The 23,219-nt window shown below is 43.9% G+C and overlaps 1 protein-coding gene across 2 annotated transcripts; it reads right to left on the reverse strand.

Moving 5' to 3' along the window:
* Positions 1 to 624: 624 nt before the first annotated feature.
* On the reverse strand, positions 625 to 22,775 carry ADPGK (ADP dependent glucokinase). 2 transcript variants are annotated; one of them, XM_081169229.1, is made up of 8 exons: positions 22,543 to 22,775; positions 21,173 to 21,519; positions 19,967 to 20,192; positions 18,088 to 18,150; positions 16,302 to 16,422; positions 7,498 to 7,694; positions 7,026 to 7,124; positions 625 to 5,607 (listed from the first exon to the last, which is right to left on the reverse strand). In XM_081169229.1, the coding sequence occupies exons 2-8, from the start codon at positions 21,388 to 21,390 to the stop codon at positions 5,059 to 5,061; spliced, it is 1,473 nt and encodes a 490-aa protein (XP_081025355.1). In that variant the 5' UTR covers positions 21,391 to 21,519; positions 22,543 to 22,775; the 3' UTR covers positions 625 to 5,058. The 2 variants fall into 2 exon arrangements, with proteins under 2 accessions (XP_081025355.1, XP_081025354.1); XM_081169228.1 differs by having other exon boundaries at positions 625 to 5,610.
* Positions 22,776 to 23,219: the final 444 nt, after the last annotated feature.

Consider the following 23,219-nt stretch of genomic DNA (forward strand, 5'->3'; position numbering starts at 1 on the left):
TAGCCAACAGTTCCACCCTACCAACTTTTCTTCATTCTTCGCCAGACCACACCATTCAAGGACTTACAGCCTATTGTGAATACCACCCTCTCAAAGAGCTTTTGTTCAAATTGTATATTGATTGTGGTTTTCTGATCAGTAGTGGCCAGTGGACAATTTTGAATTGTCTCCTGTTTTGTTTGAGAGAGTGCTTTGTCACTGAGCCACATCTCAGTAGGACTTTGGAAAGCAGCATTCAGGCATTGGAGGCATTGCACCACTGCCCTGAAGCCAAGGCTGTATGGTACCTTTGACATGATGTCAGTAGAAAGGTTAACAATCCCTGATTTACTATGGAGTAGTTTCCTCCAATAAAAAAAAGCTGAAAGGGCCATAGGTCAGTGATAGAGAACATACCTTGAATGCAAAAGCTACAGGTTCAATCTCAGACAACTGAATAACAATGGGAAAGTTACCTGTACAAAGCCCTGGAGAGGCATTCTAGTATTGCAGGCCATACATACTGAGCTCTATGGACCAATGATCTTTGTATAAGGCACCTTCTGATGTTTCTAGATTAGTCACACACTCAAAGCCATGGAACTTTAAACCAAGTAATTGCCAAAAAAAAGAGAACACAGTACATTCTAAATGCAAAAGGAATGTTTTATGGTAACACCAGAGTCTTAAGGTTTTAATAATCATATACATTGAAACAGAACACAATGTCCAGAAATACTTTTTTTCATAGGAATTGCACAGGCAGAACAATTTGGCAACAGAAGTTATTGAGAACTTGCTTTCAAGGATGCTTTTTAGCTCTTGCAAAATACACCTATTCTATCCCTGCTATTTACAAAAGAAAACAGGAAGTGTAGCTTGCACAGCACAGGTGACTTTCGCCACCCTTTGTATTAGCAAGTGCCAGACACCAAGATGACAGATGCTTGGTTTCTGAAGCCTCTGATCCCATGTTAGATTCTGGGCTCAGCAACTCCCTGAGAATTCTGGTGGGGCATAGAGCTGTTCCAATTTGACAATGTGGGCAAGAAACTCTACCATTCAGAAGTGCAAAAAGCTCACTTTAGCTGTCACATTAAAGAAACAACTGGGTGTAAAGCACAGGCTAGAACTCTTAGCAAAAGCTTTACTTTCTATTCATAGGGTTTCAAATATAGAGAGGATGAACCTGCTTCAGTATTCTGCTTCACAGAATATTTTCCTAGTGCAAGGAGAGTTGTAAGGAAGACTTTGTCTCACATCACCCATTGGTAAGAGGCCCTGGCGCTGGACACTCACATTGTTATTGCCGTTAAAGCTGGGTTGGCTTGCGGCCAAGTGGATAGGCTCATTCCGTAGGCTGAATAAAACAATTTATTAGTATAGCAACTGATGACCCTCAGAGTGCCTTCCAACTCTACAATTCTATGATTCTGTATACAGGAAAGCACCACAGGCAGAGGAAAGGGGTAGGCAGTGTCCAGGTGTTCAGGAGAAGTACTAAAACCAATGCATTCAAATATCTTTTTTACAGGTACTCTTAGACACAATTAACTTGAGGCTTCGGCTTCTAGCTGGTAGGAGAGGACTTTGGGGTTCATGTTCCTTCCCTCTTTCTAATGAAAAGGGTGATTAAAATACAAGAGTGCACAGAAGTAGGCTCACCTCTACCCAGGGCCACTCTTGATTCAGGTAGGAATTACTGAACTAAAATAAACCTGTGTTAACAAGAGTTGCGGCGAGGATAAGGTTACCAAGGCCTCGCATATCAAGTAGAGAAACACATGTACAAATGGAGGCTGTCACCACTGGAATATGTGTGATAATAAATAACGACATGTGGATCTAATTAGGATACAGCTTTGCAAAGAGCAAAGGAACTAAGAAAAACCCAACAAGCACCACTGCTGTATAGCTGCCATTCATTTACTTCGTTTATGGAATGAAAACAAATTCTACAACAGTGCTTTGTACAGTACACCCTAAACTCAACATGAAAACCTGGAAAATAAAGCTGCATATTTAACCACTATGATTTGTCTCACAAAAGCAGCAAATGCAAAGAGAATACTTCAGCCTTACAGCTCAGGATTGCTAACATTATGCTTTCCTAGTGACCTGTTTCGAGATGTCTAAAGTCAGAAGCCCTTCCCACAGAAACAAGAACATGATTATGTAGTACAGTCAAGCTCCCTGTTCTTAAACCTTCATCTAAGCAAAGCACAGCCCGTGGTCTACTGCAACCCTTTGGAGTCCTTTTTGGTAATGCTATTCATGCACACAGAAGCAACACTTTTGCAAGGTGGTGTTTTGGTAAGAGTGTTATACTGACGTTCTGTACTTGGGTTTATGCCAGCAAGCATATGACTGTAAATAGACACAGCTAGCATCTTAGTGCCTGCAGCTGGGTAAAAAAATGCCTGCAGGTGGCGCTCACTCAAGTGCGGCCTACTCTGCTGCAAAGAGCCAAGAGAAGCCAATTGACTAAGGACAAAACTAGCTGAGATGGTAGCACATCTGTATTATCAAAGTTCTCTACCATACTGGTATAAACAGGGGAAGAGATGTCAGTTCCAGATGAAGAGGAAAATGGAACATAGGAAGCTGTCTTGAACCAGGTCTGACTAGTTGGTCCCTCTAGTCCAGTACTGTCCATGCTGGCTGGCAGTAGCTCTCCAGGGTCTCAGACGCATCGAAGTATTTCTTGTCATCTACCACTAAATCCTTTTATCTGAATATGCCAGTGACCTGAACCCGGGACCTTCTGCATGCAAAATGAGTGCTCGACCACTGAACTTTTCCTTTGCCTGCAGCTTTCCATCACTTCCTCTTATTTTCTTATGAAGACTCAATATTTGGATATAAACCTGGCTAAGAGGAAAATAGCCAGGGGTAAGCAGTGAAGAGAACAGAAAGCAGAGGAATGGTTATTACACTGCTACTTCTCCACCTGAAGTTGCTACCCCACCTCTGTTTTAACAACTCTTCAGCAGCTAACTGCATGGATCATCTGTTGCTACTGCCTTTAAATGCAGCACTGAAGTAGTAAAGAAGAGACCACCCTTCACAGTTCACCCCTGGGCTGACAGAAAAAGCAATTTGAGCAACAAGCATTATACCTTGATGTAAAACTTGTCAGCATGCCCTAAGCCACTGTTTTGAAACTTTTAGTGTGAGAACACATCCTTGATCAGGTTCAAGACCTATACGTCAATTCTAATTCTGAAGTCAAACCTTATCAGCCCTTATTATAAAGTCCTTTTGATGGTTTTTTCTATAGAATGCCCCACCTCCCCCACCCAGTCTCCAGACCACTATCTGCAGCAAAGGGAAACTTTCAGCAAGACTGGCACTCAGAGCGTTGGAAGAATTGAAGTCATCCTCCCTGATTCTCACTCAAGAGGCCCCACCACTGCTTTTGGTAGAAGAGACACACAGAACGCATAGCACAGGTTTAAAAACATTTGAAGTAACATCTAGTTTGACCTTAAGAGACAACAAAATCTGGAAGATATTACGTATACAGTGCAAAATTTCTGCTCACCTCAGCTAGCACCACATTGTAAAAAACTAATGAAAATCTGTGCTAATCAGATGGAGTCCTGCAGATCCTGTTATGTTCCTTAATTGTAAAGGCATTGGTACCTACCTTAAGCCCTGTTCAGATCTACCAGCATTAATCATACCCTGACCTGTTTTAATCATATCTACTGGCATTCTGGGAATTTTCAGTTTCATCATTTGTTACTACTGTAGCCCACCCTTACACTGTGGCTTAGTACAGTTCTTAACATCACAACAAGCCCATGAGGTAGGTTAGGCAAAGATAAAAGCCTAGTGAGAGCCATGTCTGGGTACAGATTTGCACGTGGATTCTCCCATCCAAACCCAACACTCTGCTAACGTAGTACATCACTGCCAGATTTTGTCCTCATCCTGAAGTCAAATTTCGTATCTCAGATTCTATATAGTTCTATTGCTATGCGTAAGTACACAGAAATGAATATGGATTTTACACACACAACCAGCTCAATGGAATTTCCTGTGCTATGAGCAACACTTACAATGATCATGTGATCACAGCTCCACATAACCTTGCAGAATAATACAGTAACCGTGGAATAGTAGAATGTGCCAGGTCCCTAGTCTCTTCTCCACTGAAAATTATGTTTATGCCATTTGTTAGGAGTCATTTCAGGTTTTGTACATTACATTTCTTTGGAATTTGACCCAGACTAATTGTCACTTGTTAAGCAGACCAGCAATTGTATTGTATACTCTCACTCATAGTAATGATCTCTAAGTCACTGCTTAAGAGGCTATTGAGAGGTAAAATAATTGTGTGCATGAGCATTTGGTATGCAACTGTCTTAAAAGTAGATTAACCTGACAGCAATAAAACAAAACAGAGGATCAAAATTAGCATACACTAGCTGAGGAAGCACATGTGACAAAATGCCACACTCTCAATATTTTGATGTTCACTTCATGAGGTTGAAAAAAGGTACCATTCAGCATCCTTTCCTTGCCGCAGAACAATTTATGATGCTTTCATCTTGCCTACCTCCCATTTATAGAGCTTACAGAACAAGCTTTTGTACTATTCACTTGGGACAGTGTTCCCTTTGGCATGGTGCAGCCCAAGTGCTATACTTTTTCATTCCGCCACTACCAAACAAAACAATGGCTCTTGCCATGTTCGGAATGTGATAAGAGGTAACACAACTATCTTTTACCTTTGCCTTCCCAGAAATACGACGTTGTAAAAGACCAAAATAGCCTTCCTGTGATAGCTAGTCACATCAAATTTCTTTCAGTTCCCAGCTTTTTAAGTTACTGCAAATAAGACTGGCTTACTTAAAGCAGAAGCTGTTTTGGTTTAAGTTGTCATTCTGGGCAAAAGGCAGCCCATATATTTAACAAGTCATACCTCACTATTTAATTGTAGACATCCCTGTAGCAACACGCAGCAGCTGAGCTGTGCCTAACTTTTATTCTTTGGCTTTCTACTAAATGCTAACTTCCAGCCCATGCCTGCATGGTTTAATTTTTGTGTGGAGTGTATCTTAATTCCACAGGTTAATGAGGGTAGATTTCTGAATAAAGAAGTCCTTCAGCAGAAATGGCATCACCAAGGCCAACGGTCCGCAGGGGATCTTTGCACACCAGAACAGGAGTGTAATGGAATGTTACCCCATCCCTGTGCCATTCTGACACAGGCTCGTGGGGATTTAAGGAGACTGTAGAGGCCTCCTCCATCTTAGAAGTGGCAAACTCCAGTGGCGCTTTAAGGAAAACTCTGCTGGCATCAATGGTTTGGGTGGCACAAGCTTGTGTCCCTGCTACTCTTGCACCAGCAGCAACAGCTGCCACCTGGTTGGCCCAATATCCATCCACAGTAACTAGGAGGTGATAGGCCAAAGTGTGAAAGTGGATACGAGTAAGATCTGATGCCTTCCCAGGAGTCCTTCCATGTTCCTTCAAGATCCAGAAGACAATGTCACTGACAACACCCACATCTGGGACACCATTCCAGGAAGCCAGTGAGGCATGTGGTCCAGAGGCTGCTTGAGTGAGGAACAGTAGCTCCTGTTCATTCAAACCAACTGAGTTCACAAGAGGGAAGACCTGCTAACAAACAGAGCAAGTGACAGATTGGCTTCAGGGGAGTCCCAATTTTTAGATTAGGCTTTGACAAACATATAGGAACCAGTGCATGCAAAGCTAGCGTAACATAAGAATGTAGGAAGAACCTTGCTGGATCAGACCAAAGGCACATCTATCCAGCATCCTGTTCCCACAGTGACCAACCAGATGCCCATGGGAAACCCAAAAGTAGAACTGGTGTGCTACTGTACTCTCCCCATCTGCAATTCCCAACAGCTGGTATTCAGGGGCATACAGCCTCTGGCAGAAGAGGTAGAGCGTAACCTTATCTTCTATGAATTTGTCTAATTCTCTTTTAAAGCCACCCATGTAAGTGGCCATCGCTACCTCTTATACAACAAATTGCATAAATTAATTATAAGGTGTGAGGGTGTACTTTGTCCTGGATCTTCCAACATTCAACTTCATTAATTTACCACACTTTTTTATATCCATATTCCACATCATGCATAATTTTACATACCTCTATCACGTCCCCTCTTATTGCCTTTTCTCTTAATAAAAAGCTACAAGTGTAACCTTCCCTCATAGTGGAGTTGCTCCATCACCTTGATCATTTTGGTTGCCTTTCTCTGAAGCTTTTCTAGCTCTACAATGTTTTTGAGGTGAGGCAAACAGAACTTTACACAGAATTCCAAATGTGGCCACACCATAGATTTCTATAACAGCATTATAATACAGGCAGTTTTATCTTCAACTGCTTTGCTAATGATCCCTAACATGGCATTCACCTTTTTCACAGGTGCAATACACTGTTCTGATACCTTCATCAAACTATCCACTACAACTCCAAGATCTCATTCCTGGTCAGTCAGGGCCAGTTCAGATCTCAAGAATGCATATGTGATATTTATTCATATAATTTTGCTGCAATGGACATCACTTTATACATGCTTATTTTGAAATGCATATGCCATTTTACCACCCATTCACTCAGCTTGGAGGTGTTTTTTGAAGTTCTCCACAATCCAACAATTTGTTATCAACAACAAACTTTGCTCCCTCTTTTCCACCCCTAGCTCTAGAGCATTTATGCAAAAGTTAAAAAGCATAGGTCCCAATATGGATTCTTGGGATACTCCACTTGTTATACCCTTCCATTGGGAGAACTGTCCATTTATTCTTACTCTCTATTTCTTGTTTCTTAACCAGCTACTGATCCACAAAGGACTATGTATTTTGACTGCTAAGCTTAGTAGTATGGAAGTTTGTCAAAAGCTTATTGAAAGTCTAAATACACAGTTTCCAATTGATCACCTCTGTCTGCTTGTTGACTCAAATGACTAACAGATTAGTGAGGCAAGACTTTTGGGGGAGGGAACAAGGAGTTAATTGACTAGAAGTCTGAGGTACAGGTCATACCCTGCCATTTAGGTTACCTGATGAATGATTGCGCTCATAAGTTCTGGGTCAGTCATACTGGCCAGTTCCAGGTGTACAGGTACACCCATGGGAATGTCAGAGATGGAAGCTACAGCCTGCAGAAAACAAAGGAAAAAACTTAATAGTAGGAAAAAAGGGGGTGGAGAGAGAATGACCTTGATAAAAAGTACAGTATTATATATGCTGCAGATGTTGTCATATTTATAAAGCTGCAATCCCATAAAAGTAGTCTAATGAAATTCAACAGTCTAATTGAACCCTGAGGGCTTACTTCTCAGTGGACATGTATAGGATTGCCCAGTAAATGAGCTAGTGGACAGAGACCCACACATATCTTAGAGTGCAACAAAACTAAAAACAAGTCATTTGTAGGGTAATGACTGTACCTAATGCCCTGCACAGTGACAGAAAGACCAACAGAGTGCACCTTAGAATGCTTTAGAGTTTGAGGGAACAAGGTGCTCTTACCTCTAGGAGTCTCTTCTGACGCATCTCCTTTGTCTGTCCCTCCATCATATGCAGACCTGAGAGGACCACCAAGTCAGGCTGGAACTCCTCCAGACTGGACACAAATACCTCCAGCATGTTCATGGCCCCATTAGACAGATCATGAGAGAAGATAAAGCGGTTGGCATTCGGGGCTTTCAGCTGCCCCCACTCTTCACCTAAGGAATACCCCCAAAAGACACACAATTATATGGGATCCATATAGATAGGCCTCTGAATTACAGTTTTAATGGCTTCTTTTCTTTAGCAGTGAACTTTGACCTTTCATCAGAGTAGCAAGGGTGGGTTTTATTTCTCCCCATCTGCTTCACAGTGTTATCCTGCGTCCTCCTGCAGGATACAAATATCCACACCACATTACTCAATGCACTATTACAAACTGAAGTAAGGTAAAGGTAAAGGTAAAGGGACCCCTGACCATTAGGTCCAGTCTTGACCGACTCTGGGGTTGCGGCACTCATCTCGCTTTAGTGGCTGAGGGAGCTGGCATATAGCTTCCGAGTCATGTGGCCAGCATGACTAAGCCGCTTCTGGCGAACCAGAGCAGTGCACAGAAACGCCGTTTACCTTCCCAACGGAGCGGTACCTATTTATCTACTTGCACTTTGACGTGCTTTCAAACTGCTAGGTTGGCAGGAACAGGGACCAAGTAACGGGAGCTCACCCCGTCACGGGGATTCGAACTGCTAACCTTCTGATCGGCAAGTCCTAGGCTCTGTGGTTTAACCATAAAAAGAGCCAAATGGATCTGGCCAATGGACTATTTAGTCCAGCATTCTGTTCTCACAGTGGCCAACCACATGCCTTTGAGAAACCCACAAACAGGATTTGAGTACAACAGCGTTCTCCCCTCTTGTGGTTTCCAGGAAGTGGTATTCAGAAGCATTGCTGCCTCCAACTATGGAGGCAGAGCATAGCCATCATGGCTAGTAGCTGTCTATAGCCTAGTTTTCCAGGAATTTGTCTAATCCTCTTTTAAAACCATCTAGGTTAGAATATTACTGACTTGTATGAGAGTGAGTTCTCATGTTTAACTATGCACTGCATGGAGAAGTACTTTCTGTTATACGTCCTGAATTATCCAACATCCAGCTTCTTTGGATGTACACAAGTTCTAGTGTTATGAGGGGGCTTTCTCTATCCACTTTCTTTATGCCATGCATCATATATAAACTTCTATCATGTCACCACTCACTTGCCTTTTCTCTAAACTAATAACTCCCAAACGCTGCTACCTTTCTTCATAGGTGAGTTGCTCTGTCCCCTTCATGAGACTCCCACTAAGTCTCAATAGTTCAACAATTTGATTCTTAAGTACCTCTACCCTTGCTGAATGAAGCCACATTGTTTGAAGCCTAAGGCATTTCCAAGAGATGCTGCTTAAGTATATGCAAGCAAGCCATGCCCAGTTGAACTGCCATGCATTAGTAATTTAACATGAAAGCAGAGTGCTATCCCTTTAGCCACAGCTCGTGAATTCCTCACAATCTTGAGAGGATTTGAATCGCACAGTCAGCTGCAGCCTTCAGTGGGCATGAGGGAAAATTCTATGCTGAACAACAAAATGTGAGATAAATTAATGTGGATCAATGAACAATATCCTGGGTTTGGGAGCTGGGTTTATCCTAATAATTACATGGCAATATTGGCTACATTTATTTTTCTTTCAAGAGACCTTTTTAAAGAAGTGAAATCTCTCTCCTTTCTCCGTCTCAGATACAGTAATCCAAACACTGGCAGCTTTGATTCTTCCAAAGCCCAGATTTGCAAATGTGTTTGTGTAGCAGCTGCAACCCTTGACACATATCTCTTTTGATTCTCTTGCAATGAATGTTTTTAGCCAAGAGGGAAGAAATGTGATCATCTGGTTGTTGCCATAATTTCAAGGGCTGCCTACTAAGACAGTTGTCTATACTGGAGCAAACAGACAATCTACAGGCATTTCAGACCAGTGCAGTGCTAGAATTTTGGGGAAAGAGGTGATGCCCCTTACTGAATTCCACAAATTACAGCAAAATCATACCCCACCCATAGCTTTATAAAATCAGTAGTTAAGACGCCCACACCTTCTGCTCATCTCTGTAACTCCCTCTGCTCCCCCTGTAAATTCCAAGTGCCAAACCTATGAGAGCTCTGCTCATACTCAACTTGCATAAATGTGCACTACTAACAGGATTGGGCACCATATACAGGGTAAAGTGCTCTTGTGCGTGAGTTCTGCTTGTGGGTTTTGTTGTAAACAAAATCTGGTCTTGTTCCATTATGGGGTACACAAGAGCCCTTATAGAGCCCTTTGTAGGTTCTCCATCGGTAGGAGAAAATAATAGAGGCCAACCAAAGAATATTGAGAAGCAAAGCAGCTAGTAAGCCTGATCTTTATTATTGCTGTTGCAACAGGGTGCTCCCTTCACACACAGGAGAGCAGAGAAGGACCCAGAACAAAAGTGTGCCTGCCGTTATATAGACATTTTAAATTGCCTGCCCTGGAGTCCAAGACCACCCCCAGAAACATCATACATACATCAGAGAAGGGGTGTAGCCCAAGACCACCCCCCAGATACATCATACCTGCATTATAGAAAAGGCGGTCTACAACAGAAATTTGAATTTTGTTGTTTATCCTGTCTGCCAGGTTATCTGATAATGCCTTATCTGATTGCCTTTCCTGGTAGTCTGGCCATTCCTTTGAGATGGTAATTACTTATTTCCTGAGACAATGGGAAGGTTTCTTTCACCTCCTCCCTCCTTGCAGAGAAACATTTGGTCAGTTTGGAAGTCAACATGGTTTCAGGACTGTCTTCCTGTGCTGCTCCAGAGATGTGGTTTATATATTTACCGTATTTTTCGCTCTATAACACGCACCCGACCATAACACGCACGTAGTTTTTAGAGGAGGAAAATCCGTAGGCATGCCACCCGTAGGCATTCCCTCCATAACACGCACAGACATTTCCCCTTACTTTTTAGGAGGAAAAAAGTGAGTGTTATGGTGCAAAGAATACGGTATGTACGTTTGCTTGGTACATTTATTATAAATCTAAAACCTTAAAATTCTTATAACAGTTTCCACAGGCACCTGTTTGGCCATTGTTGAGAACAGGATGCTGGAGTGAATGGGCCTCCGGCCTGGTCCAGCAGGTTCCTCCTAACATTTTTAGCAGTTAGGAATTCAACACAGAGTCAGTTTATTTTTTAATATGTGGGAACCAGTCATGCTCCTATTCTCTGTGTATCAAGCAAAATTGGGAGCACAAGAATGCTTTTAGAATTATCTTTTAGAAAGAAAAGCATGATAGAAATGATGACTTGAAATAAAATGTGCACTGGAGACACAATCATGCCCAGCATTTCATTCTCACAAAGCATATATTCAATTTGCTCTGAGAAGAAGCCAGTTATCACTCATCCACAATGCCATAGGAAGAAACTAAGAAATGTTCTCGATTACCACCAACCAAGCCAGGAATTTATAAGATCAAGTGAATTCTGGGTTATAGGTTTCATTCCAACTCCACTTAAAGAAAGATCATTTAGATTTTTCACTTTGAAACATGCAGGCACACTAAAAACTAAGAGTATAGCAATGCTGTAGAGAATAGAGGAAGAAGAGCATTTTGGGAGCTCTGGTTCAAATGGAAAAGAGCAGCTTGCTGCAGCTTATGCTGCTTCTTCACCCAGCAACCTAGGAAGCTGCATAAATCCAGCAGGAGTACCAGACTCCAAAACTGGCAGCTCTAATTTAGATTATGCTTGACTGCTAAGAAATTTACTTGAGATGTAAATATTAAAGTCAAAAATAAACCAGGGTTATAATCAGTACCATTGTGGCATCTAAGCAACCTTTAAAAAAAACCTCGTTTACAAAAATCTGAAATCATTGAACTCTGCCAAACAAATGCATCTTCCCCAGTAAGTTAACCTAAACACCTCAAAGAACAGGATTTCCTCACTCTCTAACCCTGACAGCGTCTAGGAAGAATCAGCACACTCAATGAACTGTTCCCAAGATAATAAGGTACTCAGAAGGGAAGTACCACGTGGCACTACACCACTTAAAAAAAGTCACTTCTAAGAAGCTAAGGCTCCACCCAGAACACTTGCAACAGAAACACTTGCAGCAGTAACACATAAATTTTAGGTTACTCCTCCACCCACTTACAAAGTTTAGAAACAGCAAAATGACTCATCACCTACATGCTACCATATCTGATAATCAGCATTTTTGTCATTTAAAGTGGAAGATACAGTTTTCAGACAGAATATCATAAAATAGCAATCTAATCTAGATTGTCTTCTTGCAAGAGGCTTTACAAAAACTTGTTGCAGAAATGAGTCATTTTCACATTGTATTTCAAGTAAAAAAAATATGTAACTGCTTAATGCTCTGAATTCTTTTTCTGGAGCACAATGTTCACTGCCAAAAGTCATCATGACTTTCATGTTGGGCTTCTCCTCAAACTACTAAATGAAACTAAATGATTTCAGAAACCACCTCGCCAATTCCCACACACTGAAAGAAAATGAAGTTATTGTTTTCTACTTTCATACTGAGTAACCTGTAATAGAACCACCAATTTATAAAAGCAGACCTATTCACAACACTCACTATAGGAAATAAAGATCCTGGTTGCATCAGATTGCTTGGCGCTGTATTACAATGGGTGTGGTGCATTGCTGTCACTGCCAGTTTTTTCTTCCTTCAGTAGACTTTTTCAGATCTCTAGAAATTCACATTTCAACTCAGATACAATTCAAGTTTAAATGGTCCCATATGCTCCCCTTTAATAAGCATGGATCCTTTCCAAAATGCTTCTTCTGCGCAAACAGCAAGTCAACAGCCATTCAGAAGCATGTGTCTTATTCACAATTGTATTTTGCCATTTTTAGCTATATGTTGATCACTAGTGTACCAGTACCCACATTTATGTGAATATGTGGTGTTGTTGGCATTTTTATGCAGCCCTTCAGCCAAAAAAATTCTCTAAGGAAGGCTTACAAATACTAAATGAGCAGAAAATCCATAGCCTCAGGCCCATAATTTGAGACAACACAAATGGAAAAGAAACTATTAATGAGACTGATCCAAAGTGGTGCAACCCAACTTCCTGAGAAGATGGCCAAACCTCCTGGAAAGAAGGCTGGACCAAAATGGGGATATTTTGTGTACCCACGTTTAGGAAAAACACATCTTACTGTTTCATCCTGAATTTGAAAGGGCTTATTGCACAGAGTTTGATCTTGGACCTGAGTGACATTTTATAACAAGTAAACATGGGTGGAGTGTTCCTGGGACACCATGAGTTAGTTAAATGTCACAGGGGCTTTTCCATTTACCGTATTTTTCGCCCTATAGGACGCACTTTTTCCCCTCCAAAAATGAAGGGGAAATCTGGGTGCGTCCTATGGGGCGAATGCAGGCTTTTGCTGAAGCTTGGAGAGCGAGAGGGGTTGGTGCGCACCAACCCCTCTCGCTCTCCAGGCTTCAGGAACACATCCGCAGCCTAGGCAGCCCTACGGGAGCTCCTCGCCAGGCAGACATCCGCAGGCAGCCCCTCGCCAGGCAGACATCCGCAGCGTGGGGAGCCTTGCCGGAGTTCCCGGCAAGGCTCCCCACGCTGCGGATAGCAGCCTGCCGCCCGGCGGGCGGGGCGCCCTGAAGCAGAGCGCCCCCCTCGCCAGGCAGACATCCGCAGCGTGGGGAGCCTTGCCGGAGTTCCCGGCAAGGCTCCCCACGCTGCGGATAGCAGCCTGCTGCCCGGCGCGAGGGGCGCCCTGAAGCAGAGCGCCCCCCTCGCCAGGCAGACATCCGCAGCGTGGGGACCCTTGCCGGAGTTCCCAGCAAGGCTCCCCACGCTGCGGATAGCAGCCTGCTGCCCGGCGCGAGGGGCGCCCTGAAGCAGAGCGCCCCCTGCGCCAGGCAGACATCCGCAGCGTGGGGAGCCTTGCAGGAGTTCCCGGCAAGGCTCCCCACGCTGCGGATAGCAGCCTGCCGCCCGGCGGGCGGGGCGCCCTGAAGCAGAGCGCCCCCCTCACCAGGCAGACATCCGCAGCGTGGGGAGCCTTGCCGGAGTTCCCGGCAAGGCTCCCCACGCCGCGGATAGCAGCCTGCCGCCCCGCAGGGGGGCGCCCTGATGCAGAGCGCCCCTCGCGCGGGGCAGACATCGGCCAGCCCCACAAGCTCGGGGGACAGCAGGGAGGCGCAGCAGCACCATCCCGCTGTTCCTCGACCTGGCTCTGTTTCCCCGACCTGCTTTTGGGGGGAAAATAAAGGGAAATTTTTTCCCCTTTATTTCCCCCCCAAAAAACTAGGTACGTCCTATGGGACGGAGCGTCCTATGGGGCGAAAAATACGGTACTCAGTCTACTGTTTGCAGAAAAGATATAGTGTTTGTAAATTCTCAGGAAACTGAAAAACAAATACGATTGATCTAATTAATCGAATGTATTAGAAACAAGCTCTCATTCTTGCTGCTTGGTTGTTTTTTTGATATGGCATTGGACTCTGGAACTATGTGGGGCAGGGTGTAACCTCCTGCTTGACACCAACATGTGCCAGGATCATCACTGACTCACACAGTAGGAAACTGCCTATCTGTCACATGGATACCCTCACTGCTCAAAACAAAGCCAAACCTCTTGCTCCCCACACCCCGCACTCCACAGCATGGCAGTTGAACCAAATTACTCAGTAGCCACATACTTTCTCTACCAGAGTGAATCACTCTATCAAGAACTCCCTTCGCCCATGCACCTACTTCACAATGCAATCTCCCATGTCCAATTTTAATTTAAGCTACTAAAAGCTTAAAACTGACAGCAGAGACCCTGGATCAATTTCAGATGAATCAAACCAAACCTTTAAATAACTGAACCACATTCTATATTGGGCTACAACTAACAAGCGGAAGTATTTTGTGAAGAACAAGGGATTCTTCATCAATGAACCAAAGTACCTCAATGCTGCAGTTGCAGTGTCTTCTAGAAATGTAACCAGGGCTTCTATATTAGATACTCTCACTTCCTAAGAACACCACAACTGGGAGTATACAAATTATATTTCTATATTCCATAGAAGGTTTGGTTGTCACGTTTTTCTAAGCACATTTAAAAAGAGAAGTAGGAATTGCATTTCCTAGATGATATTACAAAGCTAATTACAATTTTGATATGGAAAGCAGCTCACAGCAAACACACAACACTTGATAACAGCTTTCCAAGCAATTCTTCAACATAGAAAAATGTAAAGCTATAAACGTACACTGCATGAAGACCATTAAGCAATTGCCTTCTTTAATTTAGCACCAATTTTCAAACTAATACTGATCATATAATATAGCAGTTTCTTTCAGTGCTCAATGTACATACATAAACACCTGTAATCTTATGGTCACAATATAAAAGGTAGGCCACTATTATAAAACTCAAATTACAAATGGGAAGATGAGGCCGAGAGATCCTGGTTACCCAGTGGGTTCACAGCTGAAAACTGAAGCAGCCTTACCAGCTGATACCTAGCTCACTTCTTAAGCACTGTGCTACACCAACAACACAACACATTAATGCTGATATATATACAAATACAGTGGTACCTTGGGTTACGAACAGCCTAGCCAACCAACTTTTTGGATTACGACCATTTCAAACCCGGAAATAAGTGCTCCGTGTTGTGGGGGGTTTTTTGCTTTTGTTTTGTATATGAACGTACTCCGTTCGGAGGTGCACTTCCATTTTGAGTGCCACACCTCCATTGTCTGGCAGAGAAGGGGATCGTCACAGCGTTTCCCGCTGTGAGGGAGAGAAGCTACGTGCCCACAAACCAGCTGGCTCTCCTCTGGGAAAACCATGTGGCCTTTCCATGCACCTCCGTCTCCCAAGCGGCTCAGCAGCAAGAAAATGTTCCCTCTGCCCGGCCGGGCTGCAGGAGGAAGGCGCTCTGCTCACAGAACGGCGGCGGCTGCTCCCCAGGAACTATGTGGAGGCATGCCTTGGCTGCCCGCCCCAGTAAGTTGGAGGAGGCAAGTCCAGCTGGCCGCCGTTCTGCACACCTGGGAGTAAGCGCCATGCAACTTAATGGCACTTTCTTCCAAGTAAACACAGCCGGGGAGGGAGGCGGGCGGGTTGGATGGAGCTCGCACACTGCCTTTGTCCAGCCTTGGGAAACGCTCTCCTCCTGCAGCAGCATGGGGGGGGGGTGTTGCACGCCCACAAAGCAACTGGCTCTCGTCTGGGGAAACCACGTGACAGAGCGCCTTCCTCCCACAGCCCGGCCAGGCAGAGGGAACCCCCCCCCCATGTCGCTGTGGGAGGCGGCGCTCTAGGGAGCATTTCCCGCAGCAGCAGCGGGGGGGGGGGGGAATCTGTGTGGATCCCAGTTCAGCTGCTGATTGATTGATTGTGGAAATGGATAACCCCGCCCCCATCGAAACAATGACTATAATCAGTGCAGGTAAGATTTTTTTTTAATTTTCATTTTTATCATCTGCAATACTGTCTTATTTATTTTATAGTACAGTACACTGATTATTGCTTTCATTTTATGATCAATGGCCATGTTAGATAGTAAAATTCATGTAAAATTGCTATTTTGGGGGTTGCTTTTCATCACCTGGAACAGATTAATCCATTTTCCATTACTTTCTACGGGAAAGCACACCTTCGTTTAAGTACGCTTTGGTTTAAGAACGGAATTCTGGAACGGATTAAGTTCGTAAACCAAGGTACCACTGCACAGCTTTGGGCCTTTTGCATCTTTCAATAAAGCATACCTGCTCGATACTCCAAAATGAGGTGAAATTCATCAAATTCTTGCATTGATTCTGGAGGGACGATTACATTTTCATCAAGCAGCTCATGCAGCTTAGGACCAATTGGGCCACACAGCAGAACCTACAAATCAACCAATTGATACCAGTTAACTGTTATCATCTCTCTTTAGTGCAATCTTCAGTGAGATGGTTCTCACTCTAACAGAGACACTATAAACTGGATTCCAATGCATTCACTTTTCTGTCCTGTTCCAAATAGATGAACTATGTGTGTAGACAGGTCATACAGTTCTATTGTCAGAATATTTCAAAATAAAATAACCATGTGTAACAAGCTCTCAGATTCCAAAGCCCCTTCTGAAGAAACGGTTGAGCATCAAGTGTGGGGGGTGGGGAGAAGTCAACTCACTTAACAACCAATACACCAATAAGCACCCTAATATGACATTTCCACACTAGAAGACAAATTACAAACATGATATGGATCATGTCCACAGTTGAGATGTTAAGTCAACTTTCCTATGAAAATGGACATGTCTTTTGCTTCTCTGTATATCCAAATTAGCTTAAAAGACATTTAGTACTACATCTTTATCACCAACAATAAGAGTTCTGTGTTGTCTGGAAATGGAAGAACTAAGAATGCAACTTTTCGCCTATCCATGGGACTAATGAGTATGCAAGTTTGAACACTGTCTGGCTTCTTCTCTAACAATTAGTTCTTCCTATTAAAAAAAAATAAATGAAGCCGTGCAGAGCTTCTTGTACTAGGAATATGTGGGACACGGGCAGGAGGGACAAGACACACAAACAATTTTGCATATCAAAATCTCATAGCACAAGTCACTACTACTGCAAGGTTGGCAGATGTTGGCCATCTCTGGCCATTGGCCACACTGGCTATGGTTTATGGGACTTGTAGTTCAGGAACATTTGGAGGGCCACCCCTGTTCTAAAAGACCATGTATACTGATGTCATAATATGAATAGCTACTATTACATATAACAGCTGAAATAAGCAGACAGCTCCCAAGAACTTGGTCCACTAAGCTACATATACAAATGTATATGGACACTTGGAAAAAGTGACATTCCACTACGGATTGATTCCTTTTGGCATTCCAAGTACATCTCTATGCACAATACTACAGGTGAGAAAGAAGTAATAACCTCTTCTTCCAAAGAGTTAAGTGAAATATTGTTTAGAACTTTCCTCCAAGTTCTTTTCATTTCCTGGTATGTCTAATCACATTTGTTCACTCAGCAGCTCCACACATTCTGCTACCAAGCTGCAATTGCTGTTTTCTCAGCCATATACTGCTTCTCATAGTCAGAGGCCTGGTTTTATTTTTTATTAGAGTAACATACTTCACACATGTGTGCCTCTCAGCTAGAGATGCCAGGAAGCAATGGTAGTTACACTTTAGTAAAGTAACTTGCACAACTGCCTTTGCTTGTGCTGTTTTTACTTATTTCATACATTATTACCCAGTACTTTGCCCATGTGCTACTCATTGCCTTGCAAAAGCATAATCAAAAGCCAGGCATGGCACCCGAGTGCCTCAAGCAATAGCTACAAGCATGTGCATCACTAGAAGAAGTTTGTGTCATCAAAAGGAAAATGAACTTTTCCACTGAAAAATTCTTCTGCATCATGCCTGCATATTTACTGGATGAAATGGGGACAATGATTAGATGCTACGTTCAGGATTTTAAACAGGAAAACCAACGAGAGGAGGTATACAGTTATAGGCAATCAGTGAGGGTTGGCATTTGATATTCTTACCTTTAGGTCTGGATTTGTTGCAATTTTCTGGCCAATGAGAGCAGCATTGCCTCCCACATACAACTGTTAAGACACAAATTTGTGCACACATTTAATCTGCAATTTCTACATATCTTTACATGGTCACAGTCCTTTGCAGAGTTTTATATGTGTACTATCAAGAATATAACCATCAGTGGAATAAACACGTTCACTTATTTAACTACTAGTATGCCAAAGCTGCAGCAAGGCTGCTCTACTCACTTTAGCCACTGACTGCTTGGCTCTCACAAACAATTAAGACCCCTAGATCTTTTTCACATGTACTGCTCGTAAGTCAGGTTTCCCCCATCATATATTTGTACACCTGGTTCTTCCTATGTACGTGCATGACCTTACATTTGTCCCTACTGAAATTCATTTTGTTAGCTTGGGCCCAGGTCTCCAATCTGCTAAAGTCATTTTGAATTCTGTTCTGTGTTTTGTGGCATTAGCTACCCCTCCCAGTTTGGTGTCATCTGCAAATTTGATGAGCATCCCCTCAATTCCTTCACCCAAGTAGTTTATAAAGACATTGAACAAAAGCAGGGACAGAACCCTGTGGCACCCCACTTATCACTTTTGTTCCAGGATGACGAGGAACCATTAATGAGTACCCTTTGGGTTCAGTCAGTCAACCAGCTACAAATCCACCTAACAGCTACCTTGGTCAACCCACATTTTACCAGCTTCCTCACAAGAATATCAAGGAGGACTTCGTCAAAAGCCTACTGCCAGTCTCAGAGGTAAAAACAAGTTATTCTAGAAACTCTAACTTTAGAAACAGGTTTTCCCAGAAGCAGTGGCTTTAAGTTGTCTTGAAAGACTAGTTTCAACCCTTCCAACCTTTGGAAAAGTTTCATGTTTCTTAAGCTCTTTTGCATGTTGCTGCCTGCCACTTTAAATAATTAACATATATTTTGCAAGGCCAATCTTGTCAGACAGAATTTCATCTCTACAATACCGGGCAGTATTCTTAATAGTGTTATTAACATACAATAGTGCATGCAAGTGGCATTTTGAGAAGGGCTCATCACTAAGTGTATACAAAAGATGAAAAAACTGCAGGGCTCTTGATATATAGTAGTTTGTGTAGCAAAAGCTTTGTAAAGCTTATTAGATTGCACTTTATATATCTGATGAAGCAAAGTTAACTCATAACAAATAAAATGCTTTGGGTCCACTATTTTCCCCATTCCACTCCATCCCTGCCAAACTACAGGGGGGGGGAATGATAAAATTATAGGGGAAATGGTTATTTGAGCACACAATCCTTTAAAGGAAGGCTAAATTCTGATGGTTTAAATATTCCAAAATAAGAATAACAACTATCACTTAATGATTCACTTTTCCCTGCAGTGAGGGGAGAGAAGTAAGCAAGGAAGCATGAGGCTGATTGCCAAGCTCTTTATGGAGACAATGTGCCTAAAAGACAGTTTGTGTCTTTTTGCTACTGCAGATTTACAGAGCTATTCTTCTGAAAAATGTGTACCATCAGCTGAAGGCCATATTTCCCCCCAAAATATCCACATAGTGGCTACTTAGCAGTTCTATGGCGTGTTGCTAACTCCCAGTTTGGGGGCCTAGATAACAGTTCAAGCAAAATTAAAATAGACAGTGCTGCATATGTAAATTGGGGCTGTGTGCCTGCATGTGTACTGCAAAGTGTTGGAAGGTTGCCAGGGATGGATGTGGCCCTAAAGCCAGAAAATGTTAAGTCACTTCTGCTCTAGAGAGCAGGAAGAATAGCAAACAAAGGGAAAGCTAAACAATTTACCACAGAAGCTATAAAGAGGTATTGGATATATGAAGTATTATGTATCACAGAGGGCTAGAGTTTGCTCCAAGCTAGAGAATGTACCTGTGCTCCAGGATATGCTGAAGCAGTCTCTGCGATGTGGCGGAAGGACTCTGCATCACTGAAGAAGCGTTCTGCAGCAGCTCCCTTCCCCATGAAGTGGCTGAAGGCTTCCTTCAAATCTTTTGTGGAATGCAAGATTGAGTGGTCTTGCCTAACACCAGAATCTAGACCAAGGGCTTGCAGCAACTTCACACCAGAAAGGACGACATCTACACAGGCATTGACCCTACCAATAACAGGAGATGAAAAGCTATAATCTAGGCTAATTTTTAAGGAACATATCTACAAGGATACATGCATTCAAGCTTATTTTGCAGTTTATTGACATAAGTATTCTGTAGAGTTTAACAAACAACACTGAGGAATCATATTGCTACTATTTACTTACAATGGAAATATATGCATGTCTATTCATAAGTAAGTCCTACTGAGTTCATGAGAGCATGAAATTGCAGCTGAAAGTTAGATTTTTCATAAATTCTGTATTTGAGAAATGGACCTCTGAGTGTTTAAGCTTTCTGTCTTGTTTGCCGGGCAAGGCCCCCACAGTGTACTGGCTATGAAAGTTTAGGGGTGCTCACATGAGATCTCAGGGGAACTTGGATGGACTTGTGAAAGCATCCCAGAACTGGTGCACCAAGAGAGCCTTGCCTCCAAACAAGGCAAAGAGCTTAAAGGCTCTTTTCATGCTGGGAAAACCCAGTACAAAAATAACTTCCTTGCTTGCATTTAACTTGCACAACAACAACAATAATTTATTATTTGTACCCCGCCCATCTGGCTGGGTTTCCCCAGCCACTCTGGGTGACTTCCACAGAGACCAAAAATACACTAAAATGTCACACATTAAAAACTTCCCTGAACACAAGCTTTCCCACCACTATCTGACCTTCCCTTGCAATGCACAACTGCACAGAATTGTGTTCTAATGCATGCTCTTAGTTTACACTTAGTTTATACAAAGTAACATCAAGGCTCAGTAGGACTGGCTAGTGTCCTACATTGAAGTTTGCACCCTAATATGTGCCCTAGAGTATTCCCCTGGCAAACATGCAGGGGATCCTCAGTAGTCAAAAATACACGGAAACAGGTTTCTCCACAGCAGAATATGTAAGGACCACTGCTCTATAGCAGAAACGTTTATTAGCTAGTGTTCCAAAGAACACTCAGGGAGATCTATACACAATAATTTAAGACATCACTCACCCAACAGCAACTCTGTTCCACTGTTTGCCCGGCTGGGTGATAAGCACTTCCCAGGCAGCTGCCATGCTGCTCTCTGGGGACGTAAGATCCCCCTGCAGCTGATATAGGAAGGAGCTTGAGAGATACTTCAGCACTGAATCTGGCAGATCAGAGTCCAATAGGAAGACATAGCCTGTAGCCAGAGCCAACAAGGCCACACAAACCGACTTGTTCCACATGCTGATGTCCTGAAGTGAAAGCTCAAGGTGAAGAGTGTGAATGAAGTTTATATGGCAGCTCTCTTAAGTCTGGCCTGAAAACTGGTTTTCTCCACATCTGCCACCTTCATGTTTATAATTGTTCACAACCTATGAATAAATATTTAAACATGAGCATTAGACTTTGTATAGCAAACCCCACCTCATGATCACATCCTTCTAGTTTGCTAGGTTCTTATTTTTGCTTTTTCCTTCTCCTTCTTCCCCCTGCCTCTAGGTTTATTATACTTCTCTGTTATATTTATTAATTTCCTTATACTGTACAATAAGGTATGGGGTGGGGGTGCAGAGAAGACCTATTGAATTAGTTGTGGGGAAAATTGCACCTGGCACTCACTCAAGTTATGAAAAGGTCTGACCCAGAGAGAGGAGGGGGTACTGAGAGAGATAGACAAGTGTTCGGCACATATGTGTGTGTGTGTACATATAGGTGTATGTGTATGTATATACACACACACATATGCGTGTAACCAGAGTCGGATTTAGGGAGGTGTAAACGCCCTCCCCCCAGGGCATACAACCAAAGGGATGCAAAATAACACCACCACCATCTCTATTTATACGGGTACCTACTCAATTATTGTGAATATAATATATATATTTTTGGGGGGTGCCCGCCAAACTTTGTTCTGGCTCAGGGCGCCCTACTACCGAAGTCTACCCCTCGTGATATATAAAAGATATAGATACCTACTCTCCCCCCGCCCTCTCTTTGGCCTCGATTAGGAGGAAACGAAAGCAAGGAACGGGGACAGGAGGAGGAGAAGCCGGGGTCGGGGAGGGGGGGGGGCGTCGGACCCTTCGTCCCTCCCGGCGTCGCTGGAATGCAGCTCCTCCTCCAGCCCCCGACCCCGGGCCAACTCTGGCGGGAGCCACCGGCGAGGGAGGCGAGAGGGAGGCGGCGAGCGGGACGAGGGAAGGTGAAGGAGGGACTTGCAGGCGGCCTACCCTGCAAAACGAGCTTTCCTCCCTCCCTTTCGGCGCGCTTAGGGGACAGTCACCCCCCAACACGACCCAAGGGGGGGAAAGAAGCCCCCCAAGTCCCTTCCTCCCTTTCCCTGAGGGAAACCCCTCGCTGGCTTCCGGCGGAGAGAAAAGCGCGGGCTGGTTTACCTCACAGCTGAGGGGGCAGCAGGGGCCCGGCACCTTCCCGCCCCTCCCCGGAGCCCAGGCCGCGGGCTGCTCCCCTCAGGAAACGCGGCTCTTCCCGTCCCTGAGGAGAACCGCCGGCCGGCCGCGGGCTCTGGAGCGCCTTTCCGCCGCCCGAGGCTCTCGAAAGGCCGCCTCAGAAGCGGGCAGCTCCCTTACGCCATCTCCGTATCCCGCTGGCCGCGTTACTCAACCCGTTCGGAAGGACGAGCCCCCCCCCGCCTCTTTGCGGAGTTTGCGCAGCTTGCGCGGCTCTGCCTAACTTCTCGCGCGGCAGGCGGCCTCTCGGCGCGGCGAGCTTTGCAGAATCGTCGGGCGCCGCAACTCGGAAGCCGCCGGGCGAAGCTTAGCTGCCAATCAAAAGGGAACGTAACCAATCGTCGGGAGAAAGGGGTGGGCGACTAGATATGGAAAGAGGAAAGGAGGAAGAAAGGGGAGGGGGAGGAATGTACCATGAGGCGTAGCGAGGCGGGGGGTGTACGCATACATGTTCTCCTTAGTTGCTTGGACCAGTATGGTGCTGGTGATAATAATGCCCTTTATAGAATCGTAGAATTGTAGATTTAGTCAAAAAAGCTAAGATCATGGCCACTGGTCCCATCACCTCCTTGCAAAGAGAAGGGGAAGAAATGGAGGCAGTG

This window comes from Podarcis bocagei (genome assembly GCF_964188305.1).
Source record: "Podarcis bocagei genome assembly, chromosome: 14".
Lineage (NCBI taxonomy): Eukaryota > Metazoa > Chordata > Lepidosauria > Squamata > Lacertidae > Podarcis > Podarcis bocagei.